We start from the raw sequence: 24,000 nt of genomic DNA, 5'->3' as shown, positions 1-24,000 counted from the left end.
GAGATGGGACTAGACTAGACAACACATAGTACTACCATCTAACCCTAGAGAGATGGGACTAGACAACACATAGTAATACCATCTAACCCTAGAGAGATGGGACTAGACAACACATAGTACTACCATCTAACCCTAGAGAGATGGGACTAGACAACACATAGTACTACCATCTAACCCTAGAGAGATGGGACTAGACAACACATAGTACTACCATCTAACCCTAGAGAGATGGGACTGGACTGGACAACACATAGTACTACCATCTAACCCTAGAGAGATGGGACTAGACAACACATAGTACTACCATCTAACCCTAGAGAGATGGGACTGGACTGGACAACACATAGTACTACCATCTAACGATAGAGAGATGGGACTGGACAACACATAGTACTACCATCTAACCCTAGAGAGATGGGACTAGACAACACATAGTACAACCATCTAACCCTGGAGAGATGGGACTAGACAACACATAGTACTACCATCTAACCCTAGAGAGATGGGACTAGACAACACATAGTACTACCATCTAACCCTAGAGAGATGGGACTAGACAACACATAGTACAACCATCTAACCCTAGAGCGATGGGACTAGACAACACATAGTACTACCATCTAACCCTAGAGAGATGGGACTAGACTAGACAACACATAGTACTACCATCTAACCCTAGAGAGATGGGACTAGGCAACACATAGTACTACCATCTAACCCTAGAGAGATGGGACTGGACTAGACAACACATAGTACTACCATCTAACCCTAGAGAGATGGGACTAGACAACACATAGTACTACCATCTAACCCTAGAGAGATGGGACTAGACAACACATAGTACTACCATCTAACCCTAGAGAGATGGGACTAGACAACACATAGTACTACCATCTAACGCTAGAGAGATGGGACTGGACAACACATAGTACTACCATCTAACCCTAGAGAGATGGGACTAGACAACACATAGTACTACCATCTAACCCTAGAGAGATGGGACTAGACAACACATAGTACTACCATCTAACCCTAGAGAGATGGGACTGGACTGGACAACACATAGTACTACCATCTAACCCTAGAGAGATGGGACTAGACAACACATAGTACTACCATCTAACCCTAGAGAGATGGGACTAGACAACACATAGTACTACCATCTAACCCTAGAGAGATGGGACTAGACAACACATAGTACTACCATCTAACCCTAGAGAGATGGGACTAGACAACACATAGTACTACCATCTAACGCTGGAGAGATGGGACTGGACAACACATAGTACTACCATCTAACCCTAGAGAGATGGGACTAGACAACACATAGTACTACCATCTAACCCTAGAGAGATGGGACTAGACAACACATAGTACTACCATCTAACCCTAGAGAGATGGGACTAGACAACACATAGTACTACCATCTAACGCTAGAGAGATGGGACTAGACAACACATAGCACTACCATCTAACCCTAGAGAGATGGGACTAGACAACACATAGTACTACCATCTAACCCTAGAGAGATGGGACTAGACAACACATAGCACTACCATCTAACCCTAGAGAGATGGGACTAGACAACACAAAGTACTACCATCTAACCCTAGAGAGATGGGACTAGACAACACATAGTACTACCATCTAACCCTAGAGAGATGGGACTAGACAACACATAGTACTACCATCTAACCCTAGAGAGATGGGACTAGACAACACATAGTACTACCATCTAACCCTAGAGAGATGGGACTAGACAACACATAGTACTACCATCTAACCCTAGAGAGACAACATGAACTCTCTTCTCTCCTCCTCTCCTCTCCTCTCCCTCTTCTCAAACTCAATCTCCTCTCCTCTCTCTCCTCTCTCTTCTCTAACTCAATATCCTCTCCTCTTCTCCTCTCCTCTCCCTCTTCTCAAACTCAATCTCCTCTCCTCTCTCTCCTCTCTCTTCTCTAACTCAATATCCTCTCCCCTCCTCTCCTCCTCCTCTCTCTTCTCAAACTCATTCTCATCCCCTCTCCTCTCCTCATCAAACTCAATCTCCTCTCCTCTCTTCTCTTCTCTTCTCCTCTTCTCTTCTCTTCTCTCCTCTCCTCTCCTCTCCTCTCCTCTCCTCTCCTCTCCTCTCCTCTCCTCTTTCTTCCAGAATATGTTCTGCTTCTCTCTCTTACAGAATCTGTTCTGCTTCTCTCTCTTCCAGACTATGGTCTACTTCTCTCTCTTCATGATTCTGTTCTGCTTCTTTCTCACAGCTGTAGTCTACTTTCGGTCCTCTTTTCTCACGACTCTGTTCTACTATTCCTGCTCTTTCCGTCCTCCCCGTCCTCTCCCTTTCTATCTTCACACCCCTCTCTCCCCCTCTCCGCCGACTCCCTCGTCAGGCAGATGGGTGGGCAGACCCTGGGCTGGCACACACACACACACACACACACACACACACACACACACACACACACACACACACACACACACACACACACACACACACACACACACACACACACACACACACACACACCTGGCAGGACCTGCAACAACTCCCCCTGCTGTGAGCTGAGTGAAGACAGGATGAGAGAAGAGGAGTTGAACAGAAAGAGAGAGGAGAGATGGCTCATCAAGCCCTCCTTTAGATTTGGAGATCACTAGACCAGGTGGTCCCTCTCTCTCTCTCTCTCTCTCTCTGTCCTCTCCTCTTCCTCCATTCTCTCTCTCTCTCTCTCTCTCTCTCCTCTTCCTCCATTCTTTCTCTCTCTCTTTGTCTCAGTACAGAACAGGTTGCCTGTCTCGGGAAGAAGTTGCTAGGCAGTTAGGAGACAAACTAGTACCATGAGAAAGCAGGTAACAGCAATTCACACGCACACACACACTCACTAACTCACTCACTCACACTCACACACACACACACACACACACACACACACACACACACACACACACACACACACACACACACACACACACACACACACACTCCGTCTCCATGTCTTACTTGTGCAGGGCGAGAGGAGGAACCTTGGAAGTCTTCTCTGGCTGTGTTCCGTAGCAGGAGGTCCGAGCTTCAGGTATTTCTCCGTACTCCTCCAGCATGGCGGAGGCAGCGGACGTGATGATGCCCAGCCCGTCCCTCACCCGCGCCTCCAGAGGGTAGTCCCAGTCCTCAGAGGAGACGGACACCATGCCCGAGGGGAACTCCGCAGGTACCGTCTCGGTGGTGCCGGAGGTCAGGCTGGAGACGATCCAGATGTATCCGAACCCGGTGAGGCCCAGGGAGCGAGCCTCCTCCAGGATAAACACTCCCTCGTCTTTAGAGCAGTACAACACAACCACCGGGGATTGGACCTTCTTCAACATGATTTGACTCTTACTGTCCTCCTCCACAGCATCTAATGTTATGATGTGCTGCAGGTCCCAGCCTACAAAACTACAGGTGGAGAGAGATGGAGAGATGAGATGGAGAGAGATGGAGAGATGAGATGGAGAGAGATGGAGAGATGAGACGGAGAGATGAGATGGAGAGAGAGATGGAGAGAGACGGAGAGAGATGGAGAGAGATGGAGAGAGATTGTGAGATGAAAGAGACGGAGAGAGATGTGGAGAGTTGGAGAGAGATGGGGAGAGATGGGAGAGTTGGAGAGAGATGGAGAGAGATGGGGAGAGATGAACGAGTTGGAGAGAGATGGAGAGAGATGGAGAGAGTTGGAGAGAGATGGAGAAAGATGGAGAGAGATGGAGAGAGATGAGAGAGTTGGAGAGAGATGGAGAGAGATGGAGAGAGATTGTGAGATGAAAGAGACGGAGAGAGATGTGGAGAGTTGGAGAGAGATGGAGAGAGATGAGAGAGTGATGGAGAGAGATGGAGAGAGATGAGAGAGTTGGAGAGAGATGGAGAAAGATGGAGAGAGATGGAGAAAGATGGAGAGAGTTGGAGAGAGATGGAGAAAGATGGAGAGAGATGGAGAGAGATGGAGAGAGATGGAGAAAGATGGAGAGAGATGGAGAGAGATGGAGAGAAATGAGAGAGTTGGAGAGAGTTGGAGAGAGATGGAGAGAGATGGAGAGAGTTGGAGAGAGATGGAGAAAGATGGAGAGAGATGAGAGAGATGAGAGAGATGGAGAGAGATGGAGATAGTTGGAATCCCATATGTTAATGTATATTATATATATCATATGTTAAAACCCCATCTAACGTTATGATTGACACCTGTTAATGTATATTATATATAATCCTATATGTTAATGTGTATATTATATATAATCATATATGTTAATGTATATATATATAATCCTATATGTTAATGTATATTATATATAATCCAATATGTTAATGTATATATACTGCTGTATATAATCCTATATGTTAATGTATATTATATATAATAATATATGTTAATGTATATATTATAATGCATATAATACTATATGTTAATATATATATATATATATATTATACTGTATATGATCCAATATGTTAATGTATATATACTGCTGTATATAATCCTATATGTTAATGTATATATACTGCTGTATATAATCCTATATGTTAATGTATATATACTGCTGTATATAATCCTATATGTTAATATATATATTATACTGTATATGATCCAATATGTTAATGTATATATACTGCTGTATATAATCCTATATGCTAATGTATACTGTATATAATCATATATGTTAATAAAGGTATATTATATATAATCCTATATGTTAATGTATACTGTATATAATCATATATGTTAATAAAGGTATATTATATATAATCCTATATGTTAATGTATACTGTATATAATCATATATGTTAATAAAGGTCTATTATATATAATCATATATGTTAATGTATATTATACTGTATATAATCATATACATTAATGTATATTATATATAATCCTACAGTATATGTTAATGTAGAGTTGAAATAGGAAGTTGGAATACATTTAGGTTGGAGTCATTAAAACATGTTTTTCAACCACTACACAAATGTCTTGTTAACAAACTATAGTTCTGGCAAGTCAGTTAGGACATCTACTTTGTTGCATGAAACAAGTCATTTTTACAACAATTGTTTACAGACAGATTATTTCACTTATAATTCACTGTATCACAATTCCAGTGGGTCAGATGTTTACATACACTAAGTTGACTGTGCCTTTAAACAGCTTGGAATATTCCAGAAAATTATGTCATGGCTTTAGATGCTTCTGATAGGCTAATTGACACCATTTGAGTCAATTGGAAGTGTACCTAAGGATCTTTTCAAGACCGACCTTCAAACCCAGTGCCTCTTTGCTTGACATCATTGGAAAATCAAAAGAAATCAGCCAAAACCACAAAAACATTGTAGACCTCCACAAGTCTGGTTCATCCTTGGGAGCAATTTTCAAACACCTGAAGGTACCACGTTCATCTGTACAAACACGCAAGTATAAACACCATGGGACCACGCAGCCTTCATAGCGGTCAGGAAGGAGACGCGTTCTGTCTCCTTGAGATGAACGTACTTTGGAAAAAGCCACTGCTCCAAAACTGCCTAAAAACCCTGACTATGGTTTGCAATTGCACATGGGAACAAAGATCATACTTTTTGTAGAAATGTCCTCTGGTCTTATGAAACAAAATAGAACTGTTTGGCCATAATGACCATTGTGTTTGGAGGAAAAAGGGGGAGAAGGGGGAGGCGCCTTGGTCATTCCCAACCGTATTTTGTGTTTTCGCATATGTTTGGTTAGATCAGGGTGTGACATGGGTTTATTGTATTGTATTTTCGTGATTGGGGAAAAATGTAGTGTTTGGGATTGTCAGTTGATTAGGGGGTGTGTCACGTGTTAAATAGGTTGGCTGCCTGAGGCGGTTCTCAATCAGAGTCAGGTGATTCTCGTTGTCGCTGATTGGGAACCGTATTTAGGTAACCTGGTTTTCCCTTTGTATTTCGTGGGTGATTGTTCCTGTCTCTGTGTTAGTTTCACCAGTCAGGCTGTAATAGGTTTCACGTTCTGTTTGTTGTTTTTGTATTTATTAGTTATTTGTGTATAGTTCGTTCGTTTGTCTTCCTAATAAACATGAGTAACTTACACGCTGCATTTCGATCCGACTCTCCTTCAACAAAAGAAGAACGCCGTTACACATTGTTATGTTTGGAGGAAAAAGGGGGAGAAGAGGGAGGCTTGCAAGCGGAAGAACACATCCCAACCGTGAAGCACGGGGGTGGCAGCATCATGTTGTGGGGGTGCTTTGCTGAAGGAGGGACTAGTGCACTTCACAAAATAGATGGCATCATGAGGAAGGAGAAAAATGTGGATGTTTTGAAGCAACATCTCCAGACATCAGTCAGGAAGTTAAAGCTTGGTCGCAAATGTCACGACTTTCGCTGAAGTCGGTCCCTCACTCCTGGTTCGGCGGTCGACGTCACCGATCTTCTAGCCATCACTGATCCATTTTTCTCATTTTCCATTTGTTTTGTCTTGTCTTCCTTCACACCTGGTTCCAATCCCATGTATTACATGTTGTGAATTTAACCCTCTGTTTCCCCTCATGTCCTTGTCGGAGGTTGTTTGATTGTAGGTTATGTGCAAGTCATGTGTCGGTGTGCGACGGATTTTGTTCCCCACGTTTATTATTTTATTTATTTATTAGTTTATTTTATTAATTATTTTATTTATTATTTTATTTATTTATTATTTTATTTATTTATTATTTTATTTATTTTGGTTATGGAGTTTTATGAGCACTTATTAAACGACACGCACCCATTACAACAAATGGGTCTTCCAAATGGACAATGACCCCAAGCATACTTCTAAAGTTGTGGCAAAATGTTTTAAGGACAACAAAGTCATTGTATTGGAGTGGCCATCACAAAACCCTGACCTCAATCCTATAGACTGTGGGCAGAACTGAAAAAGCGTGTGCGAGCAAGGAGGCCTACAAACCTGACTCAGTTACACCAGCTTTGTTAGGAGGAATGGGCAAAAATTCACCCAACTTATTGTGAGAAGCGTGTGGAGGGCTACCCGAAACATTTGACCCAAGTTAAACAATTTAAAGGCAATGCTGCCAAATACTAATTGAGTGTATGTAAACTTCTGACCCACTGGGAATGTGATGAAAGAAATAAAAGTTTAAATAAATCATTCTCTCTTACTATTATTCTAACATTAATGTATATTATATATAATGACATAGATTAATGTATATTATATTTAATCCTACATTATATGTCAATGAATATTATATAAATTGACATATGTTCATGTGTATTATATATAACGACATAAGTTGATGTATATTATATATAACGACATAAGTTGATGTATATTATATATAATGACATATGTTAACGTATTTAATATATATTCCTACAGTATATTTTAATATATATTATATTTAATGACATATGTCCATGTTTACATTACATTACATTTACATTTAAGTCATTTAGCAGACGCTCTTATCCACATGTATATTATATATAATCCTACCATATATGTTAATGTGTTTTATATATATACAGTATATGTTAATGTATATAATATATATTCCTACAGTATTTGTTAATGTATATTATATATAATGCTACGTGCTAATGTATATTATATATAATGCAACATGCTAATGTGTTTTATATATAATGCTACATGCTAACCTGTATTATATATATTGCTACATGCTAATGTGTATTATATATAATGCTACATGCTAATGTGTATTATATATAATACTACATGCTAACATGTATTATATATATTCCTACATGCTAATGTGTATTATATATAATGCTACATACTAATGTGTATTATATATAATGCTACATGCTAATGTGTATTATATATAATGCTACATGCTAACGTGTATTATATATACTGCTACATGCTAATGTGTATTATATATAATGCTACATGCTAATGTGTATGATATATATTGCTACATGCTAATGTGTATGATATATAATGCTACATGCTAATGTGTATTATATATAATGCTACATGCTAATGCGTACCTGTTGTCCACGGTGCTCTTGAGGACGTTGATGAACTCCTGGTATCCGGGGAACTTGGAGGTGACTATGGAAAAGATGTGCCAGTCGTACTCCTCCATGATGCTCAACATCAACAGCGCCTCCTGCTGGATGGAAGCTCCAAACTGGAAAAACGTTGACTTGTCGTCCTGATGGAGAGAGAAGAGAGAGAAGAGAGAGAGAGTTATATATCATCCTGAGAGAGAAGAGAGAGAGTTATATATCATCCTGATAGAGAGAGAGAAGAGAGAGAAGAGAGAGAAGAGAGAGAGAGGAGAGAGGAGAGATCGAGAAGAGAGAAGGATAGTTATATATCATCCTGATAGAGAGAGAGAAGAGAGAAGAGAGAGAAGAGAGAGAGAAGAGAGAGAGAAGAGAGAGAGAGAGAGAGAAGAGAGAGAGAGAGAGAGAGAAGAGAGAGAAGAGAGAGAGAGAAGAGAGAGAGAGAGAGAGAGAGAGAGAGAGAGAGAGAGAGAGAGAGAGAGAGGGAGTGTGACTATTGCTTCCCGATATCCAACAGAAATATGGAAATAAATCATGTCTAACCTACCGAGTAACCTGGACCACTACCAGAATAAACAGTTCACAATGAATCGTGTCTCCTGAGTAACCTGGACCACTACCAGGAAACAGCTACAGTTACACAGATATACAACTGGAAGACGGTCAGTTAGACCAGGGTACATGGATGAGGTTTAAAACAACTAGTAGATGGTCAATTAGACCAGGGTACATGGATGAGGTTTAAAACAACTAGTAGATGGTCAATTAGACCAGGGTATATGGATGAGGTTTAAAACAACTAGTAGATGGTCAATTAGACCAGGGTACATGGATGAGGTTTAAAACAACTAGTAGATGGTCAATTAGACCAGGGTACATGGATGAGGTTTAAAATATAAACAACTAGTAGATGGTCAATTAGACCAGGGTACATGGATGAGGTTTTAAACAACTAGTAGATGGTCAATTAGACCAGGGTACATGGATGAGGTTTTAAACAACTAGTAGATGGTCAATTAGACCAGGGTACATGGATGAGGTTTAAAACAACTAGTAGATGGTCAATTAGACCAGGGTACATGGATGAGGTTTTAAACAACTAGTAGATGGTCAATTAGACCAGGGTACATGGATGAGGTTTAAAACAACTAGTAGATGGTCAATTAGACCAGGGTACATGGATGAGGTTTTAAACAACTAGTAGATGGTCAATTAGACCAGGGTACATGGATGAGGTTTAAAACAACTAGTAGATGGTCAATTAGACCAGGGTACATGGATGAGGTTTAAAACAACTAGTAGATGGTCAATTAGACCAGGGTACATGGATGAGGTTTTAAACAACTAGTAGATGGTCAATTAGACCAGGGTACATGGATGAGGTTTTAAACAACTAGTAGATGGTCAGTTAGAACAGGGTACATGGATGAGGTTTAAAACAACTAGTAGATGGTCAATTAGACCAGGGTATATGGATGAGGTTTTAAACAACTAGTAGATGGTCAATTAGACCAGGGTACATGGATGAGGTTTAAAACAACTAGTAGATGGTCAATTAGACCAGGGTACATGGATGAGGTTTAAAACAACTAGTAGATGGTCAATTAGACCAGGGTACATGGATGAGGTTTAAAACAACTAGTAGATGGTCAATTAGACCAGGGTACATGGATGAGGTTTAAAACAACTAGTAGATGGTCAATTAGACCAGGGTACATGGATGAGGTTTAAAACAACTAGTAGATGGTCAATTAGACCAGGGTACATGGATGAGGTTTTAAACAACTAGTAGATGGTCAATTAAACCAGGGTACATGGATGAGGTTTAAAACAACTAGTAGATGGTCAATTAGACAAGGGTACATGGATGAGGTTTTAAACAACTAGTAGATGGTCAATTAGACCAGGGTACATGGATGAGGTTTAAAACAACTAGGAGATGGTCAATTAGACCAGGGAACATGGATGAGGTTTTAAACAACTAGTAGATGGTCAATTAGACCAGGGTACATGGATGAGGTTTTAAACAACTAGTAGATGGTCAATTAGACCAGGGTACATGGATGAGGTTTTAAACAACTAGTAGATGGTCAATTAGACCAGGGTACATGGATGAGGTTTAAAACAACTAGTAGATGGTCAATTAGACAAGGGTACATGGATGAGGTTTTAAACAACTAGTAGATGGTCAATTAGACAAGGGTACATGGATGAGGTTTTAAACAACTAGTAGATGGTCAATTAGACCAGGGTACATGGATGAGGTTTAAAACAACTAGGAGATGGTCAATTAGACCAGGGAACATGGATGAGGTTTTAAACAACTAGTAGATGGTCAATTAGACCAGGGTACATGGATGAGGTTTTTAACAACTAGTAGATGGTCAATTAGACCAGGGTACATGGATGAGGTTTTAAACAACTAGTAGATGGTCAATTAGACCAGGGTACATCAGAATTTAAAACAGGTTCAGCCCCTGGTTCGACCGTGATCCACAGTTACTCCACCTCAAGAATTGCATTTGGCGAAAGGCTCGGCACACGCACTCTCAGGCCGACTGGCTCTCGTTCAGGCAAATGAGAAATAAGTGCACTCAGGCTATCCGGAAGGCCAAAGTTAGTTACTTTAAGGAGCAGTTCCCTCTCTGTGGGTCGAACCCCAAGAAGATCTGGAAAATGGTTAAAGACCTGGATAAACCCTCCTCCTCACAGTTGCACAAGTCCCTTAAAGTTGATGATGTGGTTGTTACTGACAAGGAGCCCATGTCCCTTAATGTTGATGATGTGGTTGTTACTGACAAGGAGCCCATGTCCCTTAAAGTTGATGATGTGGTTGTTACTGACAAGGAGCACATGTCCCTTAATGTTGATGATGTGGTTGTTACTGACAAGGAGCCCATGTCCCTTAAAGTTGATGATGTGGTTGTTACTGACAAGGAGCACATGTCCCTTAATGTTGATGATGTGGTTGTTACTGACAAGGAGCACATGTCCCTTAATGTTGATGATGTGGTTGTTACTGACAAGGAGCCCATGTCCCTTAATGTTGATGATGTGGTTGTTACTGACAAGGAGCCCATGTCCCTTAAAGTTGATGATGTGGTTGTTACTGACAAGGAGCACATGTCCCTTAAAGTTGATGATGTGGTTGTTACTGACAAGGAGCACATGTCCCTTAATGTTGATGATGTGGTTGTTACTGACAAGGAGCCCATGTCCCTTAATGTTGATGATGTGGTTGTTACTGACAAGGAGCCCATGTCCCTTAAAGTTGATGATGTGGTTGTTACTGACAAGGAGCACATGTCCCTTAAAGTTGATGATGTGGTTGTTACTGACAAGGAGCACGTCCCTTAATGTTGTGATGTGGTTGTTACTGACAAGGAGCCCATGTCCCTTAATGTTGATGATGTGGTTGTTACTGACAAGGAGCCCATGTCCCTTAAAGTTGATGATGTGGTTGTTACTGACAAGGAGCACATGTCCCTTAATGTTGATGATGTGGTTGTTACTGACAAGAAGCCCATGTCCCTTAATGTTGATGATGTGGTTGTTACTGACAAGGAGCACATGTCCCTTAATGTTGATGATGTGGTTGTTACTGACAAGGAGCACATGTCCCTTAATGTTGATGATGTAGTTTTTTTTTAACCTTTATTTAACCAGGCAAGTCAGTTAAGAACAAATTCTTATTTTCAATGACGGCCTAGGAACAGTGGGTTAACTGCCTGTTCAGGGGCAGAACGACAGATTTGTACCTTGTCAGCTCGGGGGTTTGAACTCGCAACCTTCCGGTTACTAGTCCAACGCTCTAACCACTAGGCTACACTGCCGCCCCAGTTGTTACTGACAAGGAGCCCATGGCTGAGCTCTTTAATCACCACTTCATTAAGTCAGGATTCCTATTTGACTCAGCCACGCCTCCTTGCCAGTCAAACACTTCCTCATCTCCCTTCTCATGTGACTAGCCCCTAGGCTCCTCCCTCTTTTTCTCCCTGCAGGCGGTCACTGAGTCCGAGGTGTTAAAGGAGCTCCTGAAACTTGTCAGATGGTTTAGACCCTTTCTTCTTTAAGGTTTCTGCTCCCATCGTCGCAAATAATACTTTTATCATGTCTCTCCTCTCTGGGGAGGTTCCCATTGGTTGGAAGGCAGCCACGGTTCGTCCTTTATTTAAAGGGGGAGATAAAGCTGATCCTAACTGTTATAGGTCTATTTCTATTTTGCCTTGTTTACCAAAAGTCTTGGGAAAAAACCTGTCAATAGTCAACTGCCAGTCTTTCTTGTTGTCTATAGTATTCTCTCGGGCAATCTGGTTTCCGCTCAGGTCATGGAAGTTTCACTGAACCTTAAAGCAATATTGTGCTGCTATTTTTGACTTGTCCAAATCTTTTGACACGGTAGACCATTTAATTCTTGTGGGCTGGTTAAGGAGCATTGGTGTCTCTGAGGGGTCTTTGGCCTGGTTTGCTAACTACCTCTCTTAAAGAGTGCAGTTTATAAAGTCAGAACATCTACTGTCTCAGCCACTGCCTGTCACCAAGGGAGTACCCCAAGGCTCGATCTTGGGCCCCACGCTCTTCTCAATTTATATCAACAGCATAGCTCAGGCAGTAGGAAGCTCTCTCATCCATTTATATGCAGATGATAGTGTTATACTCAGCTGGCCCCTCCTTGGATTTTGTGTTAAATGCTCTACAACAGAGCTTTCTTAATGTCCAACAAGCTTTCTCTGTTCTTAATCTTGTTTTGAACACCTCCAAAACAAAGGTCAGGTGGTTTGGTAAGAAGAATGCCCCACAGGTGTTGTAGTATAAAGTAGTGTACTATATAGGGAATAGGGCTGTAGTATAAAGTAGTACACTATATAGGGAATAGGGCTGTAGTATAAAGTAGTGCACTATATAGGGAATAGGGCTGTAGTATAAAGTAGTGTACTATATAGGGAATAGGGCTGTAGTATAAAGTAGTGTACTATATAGGGAATAGGGCTGTAGTATAAAGTAGTGTACTATATAGGGAATAGGGCTGTAGTATAAAGTAGTGCACTATATAGGGATATAGGGAATAGGGCTGTAGTATAAAGTAGTGCACTATATAGGGAATAGGGCTGTAGTATAAAGTAGTGCACTATATAGGGAATAGGGCTGTAGTATAAAGTAGTGCACTATATAGGGAATAGGGCTGTAGTATAAAGTAGTGCACTATATAGGGAATAGGGCTGTAGTATAAAGTATTGTACTAATTAGGGAATAGGGCTGTAGTATAAAGTAGTGCACTATATAGGGAATAGGGCTGTAGTATAAAGTAGTGTACTATATAGGGAATAGGGCTGTAGTATAAAGTAGTACACTATATAGGGAATAGGGCTGTAGTATAAAGTAGTGCACTATATAGGGAATAGGGCTGTAGTATAAAGTAGTGCACTACTAAATAGGGAATAGGGCTGTAGTATAAAGTAGTGTACTATATAGGGAATAGGGCTGTAGTATAAAGTAGTGCACTATATAGGGAATAGGGCTGTAGTATAAAGTAGTGCACTATATAGGGAATAGGGCTGAAGTATAAAGTAGTGCACTATATAGGGAATAGGGCTGTAGTATAAAGTAGTGCACTATATAGGGAATAGGGCTGAAGTATAAAGTAGTGCACTATATAGGGAATAGGGCTGTAGTATAAAGTAGTGCACTATATAGGGAATAGGGCTGTAGTATAAAGTAGTGCACTATATAGGGAATAGGGCTGTAGTATAGAGTAGTGTACTATATATGGCTGTAGTATAAAGTAGTGCACTATATAGGGAATAGGGCTGTAGTATAAAGTAGTGTACTATATAGGGAATAGGGCTGTAGTATAAAGTAGTGTACTATATAGGGAATAGGGCTGTAGTATAAAGTAGTGCACTATATAGGGCTGTAGTATAAAGTAGTGCACTATATAGGGAATAGGGCTGTAGTATAAAGTAGTGTACTATATAGGGAATAGGGCTGTAGTATAAAGTAGTGTCCTATATAGGGCTGTAGTATAAAGTAGTGTACTATATAGGGAATAGGGCTGTAGTATAAAGTAGTGTACTCGATAGGGAATAGGGCTGTAGTATAAAGTAGTACACTATATAGGGCTGTAGTATAAAGTAGTGTACTATATAGGGAATAGGGCTGTAGTATAAAGTAGTGTCCTATATAGGGCTGTAGTATAAAGTAGTGTACTATATAGGGAATAGGGCTGTAGTATAAAGTAGTGTACTATATAGGGAATAGGGCTGTAGTATAAAGTAATGTACTAATTAGGGAATAGGGCTGTAGTATAAAGTAGTGTACTATATAGGGAATAGGGCTGTAGTATAAAGTAGTGTACTATATAGGGAATAGGGCTGTAGTATAAAGTAGTGTACTCAATAGGGAATAGGGAACATTTGGGAGATATCCTCAGCCACTTGTTAAAACGTGTTTAAAGGGCAAGTCCACCGCTTTTAAAACCCTCATCTTTATTATCTACAAATACAAATGCAAATACCAGTGTACAGTCTTGATGTAAAGACGGCACATTTTCTACCATTTTGTCGGAGAAAAAAATGTTTACATTTAAAAAGTTCGAAGACATCGTCAAAAGTAATTAAATAAAAAACTGTGATTTTAAAACACTAACTTTTCATTCACATTCACAATAACGTGGGAAGCTTGAAACTCATTGCAGGGTTTTAAAATCTCTATATTTTATATTTCTTCCTTTGACACCTGCCCTGATCTGACCTGCGTGTGTGTGTGTGTGTGTTTGTGTGTGTGAGTGTTCTCTCTCAGCAGTAAAAGGTGACAGTCATTTTCACACAGTGAAACACGTCGTTGGCGTTGTGATCAGGAAGAAGTATGTGGGGGGGTGGAGGAGACAGACAGCAGGGGTGATACGTTTGTGTCTGCCTGTCTGTCTGTCTGTCTGTCTGCCTGCCTGCCTGCCTGCCTGCCTGTCTGTCTGCCTGCCTGCCTGCCTGCCTGCCTGCCTGCCTGCCTGCCTATCTGTCTGTCTGTGTGTCTGTCTGTCTGTCTGCCTGTCAGTCTGTCTGTCTGTGCAGAGTTTCACGTGTTTCTGACATGTCTGGTACATATATATCCTAAAGTATGTGGACACCCCTTCAAATTAGTGGATTCTATTTAAGCCAATAAATCAAGCACACAGCCATGCAATCTCCATAGACAAACATTGGCAGTACTGAAAAACCAAGGTGACATTCAACGTCTCATCATCGCCAACTTTCCAACAAGTCAGTTCGTCAAATTTCCAAACTTGGAAGCAACGTCAACACGAGAACTGCTCGTCGGGAGCTTCATGAAATGGGTTTTCATGGCCGAGCAGCAGCACACAGGCCTAAGATCAACATGAGCAACGCCAAGCGTCATCTGGAGCTCGTCGCCATTGAACTCTGGAGCAGTGGAAACGCGTTCTCTGGAGGGATGACACACTTCACCATCTGGCAGTCCCCGACTGACGAATCTGGGTTTGGCGGATGCCAGGAGAACCTGCCCCAATGCATAGCGCACATAGTGTTTGATTTGATTTGATTTACCTGCCCCAATGCATAGTGCACATAGTGTTTGATTTGATTTACCTGCCCCAATGCATAGCGCACATAGTGTTTGATTTGATTTGATTTACCTGCCCCAATGCATAGCGCACATAGTGTTTGATTTGATTTGATTTACCTGCCCCAATGCATAGTGCACATAGTGTTTGATTTGATTTGATTTACCTGACCCAATGCATAGCGCACATAGTGTTTGATTTGATTTACCTGACCCAATGCATAGTGCACATAGTGTTTGATTTGATTTACATGTCCCAATGCATAGTGCACATAGTGTTTGATTTGATTTACCTGCCCCAATGCATAGCGCACATAGTGTTTGATTTGATTTGATTTACCTGCCCCAATGCATAGTGCAAATAGTGTTTGATTTGATTTGATTTACATGTCCCAATGCATAGTGCACATAGTGTTTAATTTGATTTGATTTACCTGCCCCAATGCATAGTGCACATAGTGTTTGATTTGATTTACATGTCCCAATGCATAGTGCACATAGTGTTTGATTTGATTTGATTTACCTGTCCCAATGCATAGTGCACATAGTGTTTGATTTGATTTACATGTCCCAATGCATAGTGCACATAGTGTTTAATTTGATTTGATTTACCTGCCCCAATGCATAGTGCACATAGTGTTTGATTTGATTTGATTTACCTGCCCCAATGCATAGTGCACATAGTGTTTGATTTGATTTGATTTACATGTCCCAATGCATAGTGCACATAGTGTTTGATTTGATTTACCTGTCCCAATGCATAGTGCACATAGTGTTTGATTTGATTTACCTGCCCCAATGCATAGTGCACATAGTGTTTGATTTGATTTACCTGTCCCAATGCATAGTGCACATAGTGTTTGATTTGATTTACCTGCCCCAATGCATAGTGCACATAGTGTTTGATTTGATTTACCTGTCCCAATGCATAGTGCACATAGTGTTTGATTTGATTTACCTGACCCAATGCATAGCGCACATAGTGTTTGATTTGATTTGATTTACCTGTCCCAATGCATAGTGCACATAGTGTTTGATTTGATTTGATTTACCTGACCCAATGCATAGTGCACATAGTGTTTGATTTGATTTACCTGTCCCAATGCATAGTGCACATAGTGTTTGATTTGATTTACCTGACCCAATGCATAGTGCACATAGTGTTTGATTTGATTTGATTTACCTGCCCCAATGCATAGTGCACATAGTGTTTGATTTGATTTACCTGTCCCAATGCATAGTGCACATAGTGTTTGATTTGATTTACCTGACCCAATGCATAGCGCACATAGTGTTTGATTTGATTTGATTTACCTGTCCCAATGCATAGTGCACATAGTGTTTGATTTGATTTGATTTACCTGCCCCAATGCATAGCGCACATAGTGTTTGATTTGATTTGATTTACCTGCCCCAATGCATAGCGCACATAGTGTTTGATTTGATTTGATTTACCTGCCCCAATGCATAGTGCACATAGTGTTTGATTTGATTTGATTTACATGTCCCAATGCATAGTGCACATAGTGTTTGATTTGATTTACCTGCCCCAATGCATAGTGCACATAGTGTTTGATTTGATTTACCTGTCCCAATGCATAGCGCACATAGTGTTTGATTTGATTTGATTTACATGTCCCAATGCATAGTGCACATAGTGTTTAATTTGATTTGATTTACCTGCCCCAATGCATAGTGCACATAGTGTTTGATTTGATTTGATTTACATGCCCCAATGCATAGTGCACATAGTGTTTGATTTGATTTGATTTACCTGCCCCAATGCATAGCGCACATAGTGTTTGATTTGATTTGATTTACCTGCCCCAATGCATAGCGCACATAGTGTTTGATTTGATTTGATTTACCTGCCCCAATGCATAGTGCACATAGTGTTTGATTTGATTTACCTGCCCCAATGCATAGCGCAGATAGTGTTTGATTTGATTTACCTGACCCAATGCATAGCGCACATAGTGTTTGATTTGATTTACCTGCCCCAATGCATAGTGCACATAGTGTTTGATTTGATTTACCTGCCCCAATGCATAGCGCACATAGTGTTTGATTTGATTTACCTGCCCCAATGCATAGCGCCAACTGTAAAGTTTGGTGGAGGAGGAATAATGGTCTGGGGCTGTTGTTCATGGTTCGGGCTCTTTTAGTTCTGGGTTTTGGAGAATGCCAGGAGAACGCCACCTGCTTCAATGCATAGAGCCAACTGTAAAGTTTGGTGGAGGAGGAATAATGGTCTGGGGCTGTTGTTCATGGTTCGGGCTCCTTTAGTTCTGGGTTTTGGAGAATGCCAGGAGAACGCCACTTGCTTCAATGCATAGAGCCAACTGTAAAGTTTGGTGGAGGAGGAATAATGGTCTGGGGCTGTTGTTCATGGTTCGGGCTCCTTTAGTTCTGGGTTTTGGAGAATGCCAGGAGAACGCCACCTGCTTCAATGCATAGAGCCAACTGTAAAGTTTGGTGGAGGAGGAATAAGGGTCTGGGGCTGTTGTTCATGGTTCGGGCTCCTTCAGTTCTGGGTTTTGGAGAATGCCAGGAGAACGCCACCTGCTTCAATGCATAGAGCCAACTGTAAAGTTTGGTGGAGGAGGAATAATGGTCTGGAGCTGTTTTTCATGGTTTAGTTCCAATGAATGGAAATCTTAACGCGACAGCATACAATGACATTCTAGATGATTCCTTCCAACTCAGTGGCAACAGTTTTAGTTTTAGGGGAAGGCCATTTCCTGCTTCAGTATGACAACACCCCCGTGCACGCAAGCGAAGTCCATACAGAAGTAGTTTGTCGAGATCAGTGTGGAAGACCTTGACTGGTCTGCACAGAGTGTGTGTGTGTGTGTGTGTGTGTGTGTGTGTGTGTGTGTGTGTGTGTGTGTGTGTGTGTGTGCAACAGAGAGGTGTTTTCTATGTTTTTAGGATTTGAGGAAATTTTCTGATTCTGATCAAAACTGTTGATTAGAAAACAGAGACTCAGTTCAAATAATACCAGCAGAAAATATTACTTCCTGTTTTCCTTTTCCTCCACTTACTCCTGTCTCCCTCTTCCTCCACTTCCTCCTCTTCCTCTTCCTCCTCTTCCTCCACTTCCTCTTCCTCCACTTCCTCCTCTTCCTCCACCTCCTCTTCCTCCACTTCCTCATGTCTTCCTAGTGTCTTCCTCCTGTCTTCCTCTTCCTCCTGTCCTCCTCTTCCTCTTTTCTTCCTTTCCTCCTCTCTTCTTCTTCCTCCACTTCCTCTTCCTCCTGTCCTCCACTTCATCCTCTCTTCCTCTCCCTCCTGTCTTCCTGTTCCTCCTGTCTCCTCTTCCTCCTCCTCCTCTTTTCTTCCTATCCTTCTCTCTTCCTCTTCCTCAACTTCCTCTTTCTCAACTTCCTCCCTCCATCTTACTATGAAGTTACAGCTGATCAACAGGAGAAACACGATGTGTCCTATTTATAATGAAATACTGGCACATGTACTGTCTTCTGCACTGATGCACTGACGCTGTTACATTAGGCAGGGGGAGAGGAGGGAGAGAGAGAGAGGGAGGGAGGAGGGAGAGGGAGAGGAGGGAGGGAGAGGAGGGAGAGAGAGAGAGGGAGAGGAGGGAGAGAGAGAGGAGGGAGAGGGAGGGAGAGAGAGATAGGGAGAGGAGGGAGAGAGAGATAGGGAGGAGGAGGGAGAGAGAGAGAGGAGGGAGAGGAGGGAGAGAGAGATAGGGAGAGGAGGAAGAGAGAGGGAGAGGAGAGGAGGGAGAGAGAGGAGGGAGAGGAGGGAGGGAGAGAGGGAGGGAGAGGAGGGGAGAGGAGGGAGAGAGAGATAAGGAGATGAGGGAGAGAGAGAGGAGGGAGAGGAGGGAGAGAGATAGGGAGAGGAGGGAGAGAGAGAGATAGGAGATAGGGCGAGGAGGGAGAGAGAGAGAGAGGGAGGGAGAGAGAGAGAGGAGGGAGAGGAGGGAGAGAGAGAGAGGGAGGGAGAGAGGGAGGGAGATGAGGGAGAGAGAGATAGGAGATAGGGAGAGGAGGGAGAGAGAGAGAGAGAGAGGAGGGAGAGATAGGAGAGAGGGAGAGGTAGAAGAGAGAAATATAGAGGGAGAGAGAGGAGGGAGAGGAGGGAGAGATAGGAGAGAGGGAGAGGTAGGAGAGAGAAATAGAGAGAGGGAGAGAGAGCGAGGAAAGAGGGATGTAGAATTCAGCTGCCAGGCGTGATGAACACAGCACAGTGATTCGCTATTCTATCTCCTCTCTGTCCTTCTATGTTTCTCTCTCTCCTGTTCTCCCTCACCCTATACACACACACATACACACAGACCAGGGTAATTTAGCCAGATTAAAGTAGCTGGGCTGAGCAGAGAACAACGGGGGCCTGTGCATGTCCGAGAGAGCTAGCTAGCTAGCTGTCTGTCGGTCTGTGTGTGTGTTGTGCAGTTGACTAGTAAGATCAGCCAACGCTAACACACAATCCTATCCTGGGGCTCCTATAGGCTCAGACACATGTAAACCCTGCAGGAACTCACACACGACTGACAACTCCATCACACACACACACACACACACACACACACACACACACACACACACACACACACACACACACACACACACACACACACACATAGATATTAGGGGCAAACATGCAATCTCATTCAAGATAAGGACCAGAGAGATACAAAGGAAAGATAAGGAGAGATACAGAGGAAAGATAAGGAGAGATACAGAGGAAAGATAAGGAGAGATACAGAGGAAAGATAAGGAGAGATACAGAGGAAAGATAAGGAGAGATACAGAGGAAAGATAAGGAGAGATACAGAGGAAAGATAAGGAGAGATACATAGGAAAGATAAGGAGAGATACAGAGGAAAGATAAGGAGAGATACAGAGGAAAGATAAGGAGAGATACAGAGGAAAGATAAGGACCAGAGAGATACAGAGGAAAGATAAGGAGAGATACAGAGGAAAGATAAGGACCAGAGAGATACAGAGGAAAGATAAGGAGAGATACAGAGGAAAGATAAGGACCAGAGAGATACAGAGGAAAGATAAGGACCAGAGAGATACAGAGGAAAGATAAGGAGAGATACAGAGGAAAGATAAGGAGAGACACAGAGGAAAGATAAGGACCAGAGAGATACAGAGGAAAGATAAGGACCAGAGAGATACAGAGGAAAGATAAGGAGAGATACAGAGGAAAGATAAGGAGAGATACAGAGGAAAGATAAGGACCAGAGAAATACAGAGGAAAGATAAGGAGAGATACAGAGGAAAGATAAGGAGAGATACAGAGGAAAGATAAGGAGAGATACAGAGGAAAGATAAGGAAAGAGAGATACAGAGGAAAGATAAGGAGAGATACAGAGGAAAGATAAGGACCAGAGAGATACAGAGGAAAGATAAGGAGAGATACAGAGGAAAGATAAGGACCAGAAAGATACAGAGGAACCCTACATTCTCTCTCTGCTCTGCTCTCAGCTCAGCATTATCATTACCTCTCTCTCTCTCTCTAAGGACTCTCTCTCTCTCTCTCTCTCTCTCTCTCTCTCTCTCTCTCTCTCTCCTCACCCAGACAAAGATCTCTCTCTCTACTCCTCTCTCTCTCTCTCTCTCTCTGTCTCTCTAATCTCTACAGTCCTCTCTCTCTCTGATCTCTCTCTGTCTAGGGAGAGACAGAGGAGAGATCTCTCTCTCATACCCTACAAGGACAGAGGGAAAGATAAGGAATCTCTGTCTCTGTCTCTGTCTCTGTCTCTCTCTGTCTCTCTCTAAGGTCTCTCTCTCTGTCTCTGTCTCTCTTTCTCTCTCTCTCTCTCCCTCACCCTACATTCTCTCTCAAGGGATCTCTCTCTCTGTCTCTGTCTCTCTCTGTCTCTCTCTCTCTCTCTCTCTCTCTAAGGTCTCTCTCTCTACTCTCTCTTCTCAAATTCTCTCTCTCTAAGTGGTCTCTGTCTGTCTCTGTCTCTCTCTCTCTCTCTCTCTCTCACCCTACATTCTCTCGCTCTATAAGGACTGAGATACAGAGGAAAGATCTCTCTCTCTCTCTCTCAGAGGAAAGATAAGGACCCTACATTCTCTCTCTCTCTCTCTCTCTCTCTCTCTCTCTGTCTCTGTCTCTCTCTCTCTCTAGATCTCTCTCTCTGTCTCTCTCTGTCTACTGTCTCTCTCTTCTCTCTCTGTCTCTCTCTCTCTCTCTCTCAAGGACCAAGATAATTCTCTCTCTAAGCTCTCTCTGTCTCTGTCTCTCTTCTCTCTCTCTCTCTCTCTTCTTCACTACATTCTCCTCTCTCTCTCTCTGTCTCTCTCTCTCTTGCTGTCTCTCTCTCTCTCTCTCTCTCTCTCTCAGAGTAGATAAGGATTCTCTTTCTCTCTCTCTTCTCTCTCTACTGTCTCTGTCTCTGTCTCTGTCTCTTTCTCAGAGTCTCTCTGTCTCTGTCTCTGTCTCTTCTGTCTCTCTCTCTCTCTCTCTCAGAGGAAAGATACATTCTCTTTTGTCTCTCTCTACATTCTCTCTCTCTCTCTTCTCTACATTCTCTCTCTCTCTACATTCTCTCTCTCTTCTCTCAATACATTCTCTCTCTCTCTCTCTCTACATTCTCTCTCTCTCTCTCTCTCTACATTATCTCTCTCTCTCTCTCTCTCTGGTCTCTCTTCTGTCTCTGTCTCTCTCTCTCTCTCTCTCTCTCCAAACCCTACATTCTCTCTCTCTCTTCTCTCTCTCTACATTCTCTTCTCTCTCTCTCTCTCTACATTCTCTCTCTCTCTCTCTCTCTACATTTCTCTCTCTCTCTCTCTCTCTCTCTCTCTCCTCACTCTACATTCTCTCTCTCTCTCTCTCTACATTCTCTCCTCTCTCTCTCTCTCTCTCTCTCTCTCTCTCTCTCTACATTCTCTCTCTCTCTCTCTCTCTCTCTCTCTCTCTCTCTCTCTCTCTCTCTCTCTCTCTCTCTCTCCTCACCCTACATTCTCTCTCTCTCTCGGCTCAGCCTTATCAGCAGCTTTCTGATTGATTAAAGTAGGACGTGCTCTGCAGATCAATCCTGTCCTGCCACTCTGACACACATAGAGAGAGAGGGATGAGGGAGAGAGGGGGATGAGGGAGAGAGGGGGATGAGGGAGAGAGGGATGAGGGAGAGAGAGGGATGAGGGAGAGAGGGGGATGAGGGAGAGAGAGGGATGAGGGAGAGAGGGGGATGAGGGAGAGAGGGGATGAGGGAGAGAGAGGGATGAGGGAGAGAGAGGGATGAGGGAGTGGAGGGATGAGGGGAGAGAGAGGGATGAGGGCATAGAGGGATGAGGGAGAGAGAGGGATGAGGGAGTGAGAGGGATGAGGGAGTGGAGAGGGATGAGGGATGAGAGAGAGGGATGAGGGAGAGAGAGGGATGAGGGAGAGAGAGGGTCTAGGGAGTGAGAGGGATGAGGGAGAGAGAGGATGAGGGAGAGGAGGGATGAGGGAGTCTTACTGAGGGAGAGAGGGGGATGAGGAGAGAGAGGGATGAGGGAGAGAGGGATGAGGGAGAGAGAGGGATGAGGGAGTGCCAGAGGGATGAGGGAAGTGAGAGGGATGAGGGAGAGAGGGGATGAGGGAGTGAGAGGATGAGGGAGAGAGAGGGATGAGGAGAGAGAGGGATGAGGGAGAGAGGGGATGAGGGAGAGAGGGGGTGAGGTGAGTGAGAGGATGAGGGAGAGAGAGAGAGGGGGTGAGGGAGTGAGAGGGATGAGGGAGAGAGAGGGATGAGGGAGAGAGAGGGATGAGGGAGAGAGAGGGATGAGGGAGTGAGAGGGATGAGGGAGAGAGAGGGATGAGGGAGTGAGAGGGATGAGGGAGAGAGAGGGATGAGGGAGAGAGAGGGATGAGGGAGTGAGAGGGATGAGGGAGAGAGAGGGATGAGGGAGAGAGAGAGAGAGAGGGGTGAGGGAGTGAGAGGGATGAGGGAGAGAGAGGGATGAGGGAGAAAGAGAGAGAGAGGGATGAGGGAGAGAGAGGGATGAGGGAGAGAGAGGGATGAGGGAGAGAGAGGGATGAGGGAGAGAGAGAGAGAGAGAGAGAGGTGAGGGAGTGAGAGGGATGAGGGAGAGAGAGGGATGAGGGAGAAAGAGAGAGAGAGGGATGAGGGAGAGAGAGGGATGAGGGAGAGAGAGGGATGAGGGAGAGAGAGGGATGAGGGAGTCTGGGATGAGGGAGAGAGCCTTATCAGCAGCTTTCTGAGGGATGAAAGTAGGGATGAGGGATGAGGGAGATCAAGGGATGTCCTGAGAGGGATGAGGGACAGAGAGGGATGAGGGAGAGAGGGGATGAGGGAGAGAGAGGGATGAGGGAGTGAGAGGGATGAGGGAGTGAGAGGGATGAGGGAGAGAGAGGGAGAGAGTGGTGAGGGAGTGAGAGGGATGAGGGAGAGAGAGGGATGAGGGAGA

General features: G+C 43.0%; 1 protein-coding gene across 1 annotated transcript in view; it reads right to left on the bottom strand.

The window, feature by feature from the left end:
- The window catches only part of LOC135538429 (glutamate receptor ionotropic, NMDA 2A-like), a gene marked incomplete at its 3' end in the record, with an annotated part of 52,860 nt that extends 34,104 nt beyond the window's left edge, over nt 1-18,756 (bottom strand). The window contains exons 1-3 of the mRNA XM_064964326.1: nt 18,646-18,756; nt 8,006-8,172; nt 2,999-3,430 (exon numbers count right to left, since the gene is read on the bottom strand). Coding sequence (XP_064820398.1) covers nt 2,999-3,430; nt 8,006-8,172; nt 18,646-18,756 — 710 coding nt within the window. The remainder of the gene's footprint in view (nt 1-2,998; nt 3,431-8,005; nt 8,173-18,645) is intronic.
- Between the last annotated feature and the right edge of the window lie 5,244 nt (nt 18,757-24,000).

Source organism: Oncorhynchus masou, unplaced genomic scaffold, assembly GCF_036934945.1.
Source record: "Oncorhynchus masou masou isolate Uvic2021 unplaced genomic scaffold, UVic_Omas_1.1 unplaced_scaffold_964, whole genome shotgun sequence".
Taxonomy (NCBI): Eukaryota; Metazoa; Chordata; class Actinopteri; order Salmoniformes; family Salmonidae; genus Oncorhynchus; species Oncorhynchus masou.
Note: the sequence above shows the minus strand (reverse complement) of the source record. Positions and strands in the feature narration are given on the sequence as shown.